The following is a 7,535-nucleotide window of genomic DNA, read 5'->3' as shown; positions in this document are numbered from 1 at the left end:
ACAATACAGTGGTCTCCAACTGTTTTTCCCTTCTGTGTATTTTCAGTTGACATATTTTACTGTGCCCTTGAATTGTAAGCTATGATACAGCATCATGTTGCAGTTGTTTTCTTGCTTGTTATACTCTTTTTGTTATGATGTTTCTTCATTTTATTCCCATCAACTTTCATTGTCTTTAATTATGTCCCTGAACTTGTAAAGCTGTTTCTCTTAACAATGGGTACTTTGGAAATGGCAACAATTGCTTTTCCATGAACTACAAGGCAGGAAGTGTATTGTTTCTTTAAAAAAATAACCAGATGTTTTTGAGTGCTGACTACTAACATAAAAAAACCCAGAAATGATTATTTTCCAAGTTCTCTAAGTGTAATTTTGTTATTGTGTAACTTCTGTTTGCATTTAACTGGGAATTACAGCCTATGCCAGTACTATAGAATGGAATTTCTATCAGGCTAAGTGTATAAAGATGGAGTCCATTTATCTCCATACGGACTCTGTGGAGAGGACTGTAGGTTGTTTCTCTTGCTCAGACTCACCAAGAGAGTGGCAGTTTTCGGTTTGGAGAAAAGAAAGGTCCTCATGAGCGCCCTATAACAGAGTTATAGCTGATCTGAATATGCTCTTCTGTTCTGTCGCCCCTCACTTCTTAATCCTCTCCTTCAGCTGGGGACCCTGGTTTTGCTTTTTAAACAGAATAGTATCTTTTATTAAGAAGTAACAGACCAATGGCAGAGAAAGAAATGATTTCTGAGAGAATTTCACCGAAGGCACTGGCAGTGTCTGGATCTTGCGAGATCAAAACAATTTGTATGGTCAGAGGTGAAACTTCTTTGCTGTATACAACCAGAGTGTCCAAACTCTCTCCTTCCACAGTCGTTATGCCTAGACCTGTCAGCGTGAGCCTGGCTGTACCTTGTAGGACAAACTATCCAGGCCAGTCTCCAAAAACCACCTGGGAACAAATGAAAGCCTTTTGTTGACTGGATTTGGCCACTAGGCAGCCAGGAAGGTTTCTGAGCCGTGACAAATGCAAGTCAAAGGAAGGAAAGCCCTCTCTCTCTCTCTCTCCTCCCCTCTGCATTCCCTGTACCTGTGCTGGCGGGCTGCGGATTCACACACGCTCTGAGCTGGGTCTGGCTGAAGCGGCGTGATGAGAACGGACAGAGCTGGGCTGTTTCAGGGCTGACTCCCCGCGAGGCAGCTGGCAGGGCAGACGGAACACACCTGCATTATGAACATATTTGCAGCAATTGTGTCTGCTCAGCCTGGTCTTTCGGTGTCAACAGCGGGTCGTTTCATATCTGCACGGTGATTGATGTGCACTGGGGGCACGAAATAGGAGAAAACAGAGAGGAAAAGACTGCATAGCTGCCAAAGTGATTCTGAAATATCAGCCACCAAAAAAGCACTACAATCAGAGTTAAAAAAAAAAAAAAACCAAAAACAAACAGACCTTTCCAGTGGAACTCGTGTTTAGGTCTGAGCTGTAGCAGACACTGATACTACCAGGCCCATGTGTGATGCCGCGGGTAGTTACCGGTGAGAAACACGGCAAAGGGCAGCACTTCGTGTCCCCCGGGGTGAGGGACATTGCTTCTTGTGCTGCTCCTGCGTGTGGCCAGTCTGGATACCGGCACTGGGGTACCCGCAGCTGGTCTCCTTGTCTTCTCTGACTGGAGAAAATGGTTATTCCTTGTCCATGGGGAACAGGGATTATTGACCAAAAATACCCAGTGCTTCACAGTGAAATGAATGCATTTTATTGCTCATTAAAAATTAAAATGTACACTTTACATGATGAAAATATATTTTTACCACGGACAGTCCAGTGAGAAGAAATTACCCTCATCACAGTTATCCAGAACCGCGTTATCCCGCCGTTCCCCGCTGCCGGGCCGCTGCGTTAGGAGCTGTTCATGATGGAGCGATACTCTCTCTGGTGTTCCACGAGTTTCAAAAACACTTCGTATTTCTTGTCATAAAATCTGTATGAGAAACTTAATTTCAGCAAAGCCTGAGGTTTCAAGACCTAAATCCCCTGCAACAGACGTGCGACAGAGCCCACGGCTCCCCCGGGCCCCCGCCGACACTGCCGCCAGGGGGCGCCCTCGCCCCGCCGCGCGCCCGCGGGCCCCGCCCGGTGCTGCCCGACTGAGGCGGCGCGTGGGCGGTGGCGGCCGAGAGGCGGAACGGCGCAAAGGTCGGAGCGAGTCGGGAACCGCGGTCGCTCTCCGGGACGGCGGCTCGGGTCGCCGTGAACTCCCGGCAGCGTCGGAACCGTTCGCCGCGTCCCTGGCGGCTCGGCAAGGGAGGCCGCGGCACGGGCGGCGCTGCTCCCAGGCCGCTGCCCGCCAACCGCCGCCGTCAGCCGGGCTGAGGGGATGGGTATCATCCGCACAGAATCTGGGTGGGAAATGTCACCCTTTCAAGCAGAGCTATAGAGAGACAGACCATAACTTCATCTTCAGTACACGGATGACCACACAAAAGGCTGAGGGAATTGGGTCTGTGTAGAAAAGAAGACTGAGGGGGGATCTTATCAATGCTTATCAATCCTTAAAGGGAGGGCACCGGGGGATGGGAACAGTCTTGTTTCTGTGGTGCCCAGTGACGGGACAAGAGGGATCGGGCACAAACTTGACCATAGGAAGTTCCATCTAACCCTAAGGAGGGACTTCTTTGCTGTGCGGGCGGCAGAGCACTGGCACAGCTGCCCAGAGAGGGGGGGAGTCTCCCCCTCTGGAGCCATTCCAAACCCGCCTGGAGGTGTCCTGTGCCACTGCTGGAGGTGCCCCTGCTCCGGCGGGGGGTGGCACTGGGGGAGCTCCAGAGGGCCCTTCCAACCCCCACCAGTCTGGGAGTCTGTGGTAAATCAGGATTACCTTTTATGCTCGTGGTTCGGCTGCACGACTCTCCCAATTTTCCCCATTTTTGCCATGGCTTCCTAGCAAAAGACAAACACAAACTGGAAAAGCCTGTTTTGATTTAAAATACTTTTTGACAAGAACAAGATGTTTCAAAACCAATCAGAACATTACTGATGTATTTTGTTTCGGCTGAACAAGCCAGATGGCATAAAATATGTTCAATCCCATTATATAGTAGTCATGAGAACAAAGTACTGCAGACCCCTCTGTAAACCAAAATCTGTTCCTCTTTCTTACTGGGAGTCCGAGGCAGAACAGACTTATCTTTTATTATTTACACTAACCAAAGGAAATGTTAAACACTGCATCCCCAGAGGGGAGATTTCTCAAATAAAATGATACTTTACATGAGATCCCTTAGTGTCAATTCCCTGCAGCAAAGGAGGACTCGAGCACGCTCCAGCAGCTAAAGGTAACTTGCTGAGTTCTGTTACGGAGCCCAGAGCTGCCCTCCCAGTATAGAGGTGTAAGAGACAGACTTTGATCCTACTCTGCTTTTGGCCAAAGCCAAGTCAACCGAAGAGACTCACAGAATTCCCTGCAGAAGGAGTCCCTGGGACAGAGTCCTGTGTGGAAGGGAGAGGACGGAATAATTTGGTTCCTTTCCTGATGTCTGTGAGATTCTGATTTTCTGTGGATTCTCCTGAGCAACCACACCAATCACCAATGTCCATAGAAGATCAAGCTCTCAGGCAAGGGTGGAGGCAGCAGGCACAGGCTACTTTCAGTGGAAGGTATTTCACAAGGAGCATTAAAGCAATAGCTTTCAGATGGAACAGTGTTAAACATAAAAGATCGGTATTCAAGAATCAGCGTCTGACTAAATCTCTATCAGCGTTCACGGGTTCTAAGCAGGACCCTAAACCTGTTCTAATGTTAGTGCCTGAAGCACAGCACTGTCAGAGTATCAGAATGACCCCTGGAGAACAGTCAGCCTGTGCTGTGGCTGGAAGCCACCTAGTCCACTACTACGGCTGCATTTTTGAAAGAGGTGGTAGGCGGTAATATCTGCTGTAGTAAAATCCTTGCTTCCCACTAATCCAGCGTTTTACAACTGAGGATCTCCTAGAACTTCACAATGTAGATGAGGAAGGTAAGCACAGCTTCACGGCCCAGGACAGGCAGGGAGGCTCTGAGGATAAGCAAGATGACCGACAGAGCTCACATCTTCTGGTTTCCCATTTCCCCTGTGTTAAAGAAATACAATCATGACCTGAATGCCAGGAGGTAAGTGGGCTGCCCGTGAAGGCAACAGATAGTCTTTATCCCACGCACAGCAGTGTTTGCTCACCTAGGCACAAAGTGCCAGGGATGCCACCCGTGTGCCAGAGCAGCAAGCGGTCCCCAGCCCTGCCTGGCTGAACCTGCAGTATTACCTGCCATGTTCTGTGAGCGTTTGCTTCATCCAACACGTCCTTTAATACTGCCAGTCCAAGAGTGCCACTGGAATGTGGAACACCTACTTTCCACACTTATCAACTTCAGGCGGTTAATACTGGATGAAATCATGGCTCTACCAAAGCAAAAAGCACTGCCAGTGATGGTGCAGTCAGTGCTTCTGATAAAACAGCACAGAGTATTTCTGTGCACTCATCAGTCAATGCTCTTCCATACGTGCAGAAGTTGATTGGACTTTGATTCCCCAAGAAACACCCTTGAAATAACACTTCCAGTGAGATAGTGTGTTCTTTTCTCTGGGCCATGTGAGCCTGCTGGCACAGAGTCTCTGCACACCAGCCAGATTAAAATACTGGCATGGAAAGGTTGGTGTCTTTCCCAGTAAGAGACACGGGCATTTATTCCCTGTTCTTTAACAGGTGATACTTGCTTAAGCATTGTTCCTGTTTACAATAGTCTATCCTTTACAACTCCCTTACGCAGCCAGCTGGATTTAGAGACTACCCAAAAAAAAAAAGAATGAACACACAGAAAAAAAACCCTCAAAGTAAAAGCCAATTCCCTCTGTTACAATCAGTACTGCTTTTCCAGATAGTTTCGTGTCTTACAGAAAACGTGAGGCAAAGCCCCTCGAAGCACTCACTAATGGGAAGAGTCGCCTTGCTTTCTGCTCCCTGCTTTACAACTCTTTTTGAATTGCCTTGGAGATACTGCATGAAGATAAACCCAAGGCACCTAAAGGGTCTAAATGTCTCAGACAAATCCACTTTTTTCTCACATGTAACAAAAATGAAAGGGAGGCCCAAACTTTGTCATCCATCCCTCCGTGCACACGCAGGGTCTGCCTGCTGCTGCCCCATTCTGGGCAGCATTAAGAGACCAAGACACAGACAGCGCCATTCCCAGGACATGTTCCACTTCTGCCATGCTCTACACGCTCCTGTTCTGCTTTACTCCGGGGCCTCTTAACTTCCAGTGCTGAAAAATGCATTCCTGCTTCTTTGGGAAACAAGCCAACCTTTTGAGATAAACATATCTTCAGACAGGTTTTATTTTAGGTTGTTACTCATCTAACTCCAGGTCTCCTCAGGCTGGTTCAAGAGAGAACAGACTCCAGCGCTGACTCCACCAGGCGTGGAAGGTGTGTGGGCAGCCTTCCTGGGCACAGCTGTCCTGCCGGCCGCTGCGGTCCTGGCCCCAACACGGGCTCCCTCCCCCACGTCCCCTCACTCTCCGCCTGTGCCACCCTGTTGGGGCCCAACACCACACGGGGCATCTGTGACACTCCACCTTTCAGACACATTGGTCTTCAGAGGGTGAAATCGAGTCTCCACAGGGCTGAGGAAAGCCTCCTATGCTCCCGGTGAGGCCTCCTCAAACCCAAAACCCCTGGCACAGAGGTCCTGTCCTCTGACAGGCAGCTGGGGAACGAGCCACTGCTCCCGGTTTATGGTTGGACTTGATGATCTCAAGGGTCTTTTCCACCCTAAATGATTGTATGATTCTATGACAGGGCTGGCAGCAGGACAGGCTAGAGAGGTCCCAAAAGGAAAATGGGTCCTTCAAGCCCTGATCTGAACTAGGGAACAGGGCCCGTCTGTCACTTATCTTCTGCTGGTTCACCCATCTATCCACCTTTAGCTAAGGAGAAAGATGTCTTTCCAGCTTACCAGGTACTATACTTTTGCATTTTTAAATCTACTGACAATACCTAGATCTTTGAGAATCCACAGCATTAAGGTCTCACAGCAACTACCATGGTAATGTGGAAAAACACGTTAAAAAAATACACAGCCAGCAATTTTCAACAACTCACTCATTCTAGGTTGCTCAAAATATCCTAAATGAACTCCCTCTCTTAATTTGCATTTCAGTTGTGTGTTTTTTTGTTTTTTAAAGTCAGTTTGGTCATTGTTAGTTTGAACAAAAACTTTACTCCCAGAGGAGAGTCTTTTCAACAATTTTCTGGGGACAAAGAGGAACAGAACATTGAAAATATGAATTTATAATGAAATCGGAAACAAAGGAACATTAGAATCGCATTACTGAATCAGATCAACCTTGTGCACTGTTCTGTCTCCAACAAAGCCTTAAATATAGCAAAGTGATAATACCGCTGTTCAGAAATAGTTTGTTTGAGGGTTGACATCCAAATCCATAATTCCAGTCACCAAGAATTTCACAATCTTAATTTGAATGACGCTCTATCTTCTTTGTTTGCCAGTCTAGACAGTACAATGAATACAGTGATTTAAACACAATGAATTCTCTCTTAAAACAAAATATTTTGTAAAATTGCTATTTAATCATTTCTTTTCTCTCTTTCCATAAAAGCTATGCTATAAATAAACCCTGAAAGTTCGCATTTGATCATCATTTCTAAAGGCTGGGCAAGAGGCAAGTGAAGGGTTTACGCAGAAAAAAAAGAGAGGCACTGTGGAGCAGAAATAAAGGGATGCATTCATGATTCCTAACCTTTTGTTAAGAGTGTCAAAGCGGAGACAGATACAAGCCAGTAAACACTCTGCTTACCATGGAGAGAGTTAGGCGAGCGGGGTTACTCTGCCCCGGACAGAAGGCACAGGCCCAGAGAACCAAATTCTCCGAGGCCCACCAAGATTTCAGAACAAGGTGCCATTTTGCTGCTGGAAGGGTGACCCAGCTGGGGAGGTCAGCAGTCATTCAGATTCATTCGGTACTGGCGGCTAAATTCTGCTCTCCAGCACGACCTGGGGCAGGGGATCGGTTTAAGACCCCAGGGTAGCCTCAACAGGCAGCGGATCTCCCAGGGGAACCCTATTTGGAATCCAGGGAAAACTGAATCTCCTAGGGAAACCCTATTTTGACATAGAATATAAAAGCTGGAAATTTCAACTGTTCTCCCTTCAATAATAGGAAGGAAAAGGCTTTTAATGCTGCGTGGCAGCCGCAGTGCAGCAAGTTAGTCTGTCACGCCAGGAGGCACCAGGAAAAGCACGGCAGCCTGGCACCAGGAGCTCCCGGGAGGCGCTACCAGGGGTTAGCTTCAGATTGGGAGACTGATCTTCTCTGATCCTCTAGTCAATGGGCTCCTGGCAAGGGCTGTCTCAGAGCACCCGGCATGATTCTGCCCATCCCACAAGAGCAGCCCATCGCCCCTGGGACTACAGAGGGAGCCAAGGAAGATTAGTCCACTTGTGAATAGTCCCCGAGTCTGATTTTGAATAGTGA

General features: G+C 47.9%; 1 protein-coding gene across 2 annotated transcripts in view; it reads right to left on the bottom strand.

Moving 5' to 3' along the window:
* Nucleotides 1-1,749: 1,749 nt before the first annotated feature.
* Nucleotides 1,750-7,535, bottom strand: part of FGGY (FGGY carbohydrate kinase domain containing) — a 150,780-nt gene continuing 144,994 nt past the window's right edge. The window contains exons 15-16 of one of the 2 annotated variants that reach the window (XM_082484122.1): nt 2,883-2,944; nt 1,750-1,985 (exon numbers count right to left, since the gene is read on the bottom strand). In XM_082484122.1, coding sequence (XP_082340248.1) covers nt 1,904-1,985; nt 2,883-2,944 — 144 coding nt within the window. In that variant the 3' untranslated portion in view covers nt 1,750-1,903. The remainder of the gene's footprint in view (nt 1,986-2,882; nt 2,945-7,535) is intronic. The other variant, XM_082484124.1, reaches the window with a different exon arrangement.

This window comes from Vanellus vanellus (genome assembly GCF_965231255.1).
Source record: "Vanellus vanellus genome assembly, chromosome: 5".
NCBI lineage: Eukaryota > Metazoa > Chordata > Aves > Charadriiformes > Charadriidae > Vanellus > Vanellus vanellus.
Note: the sequence above shows the minus strand (reverse complement) of the source record. Positions and strands in the feature narration are given on the sequence as shown.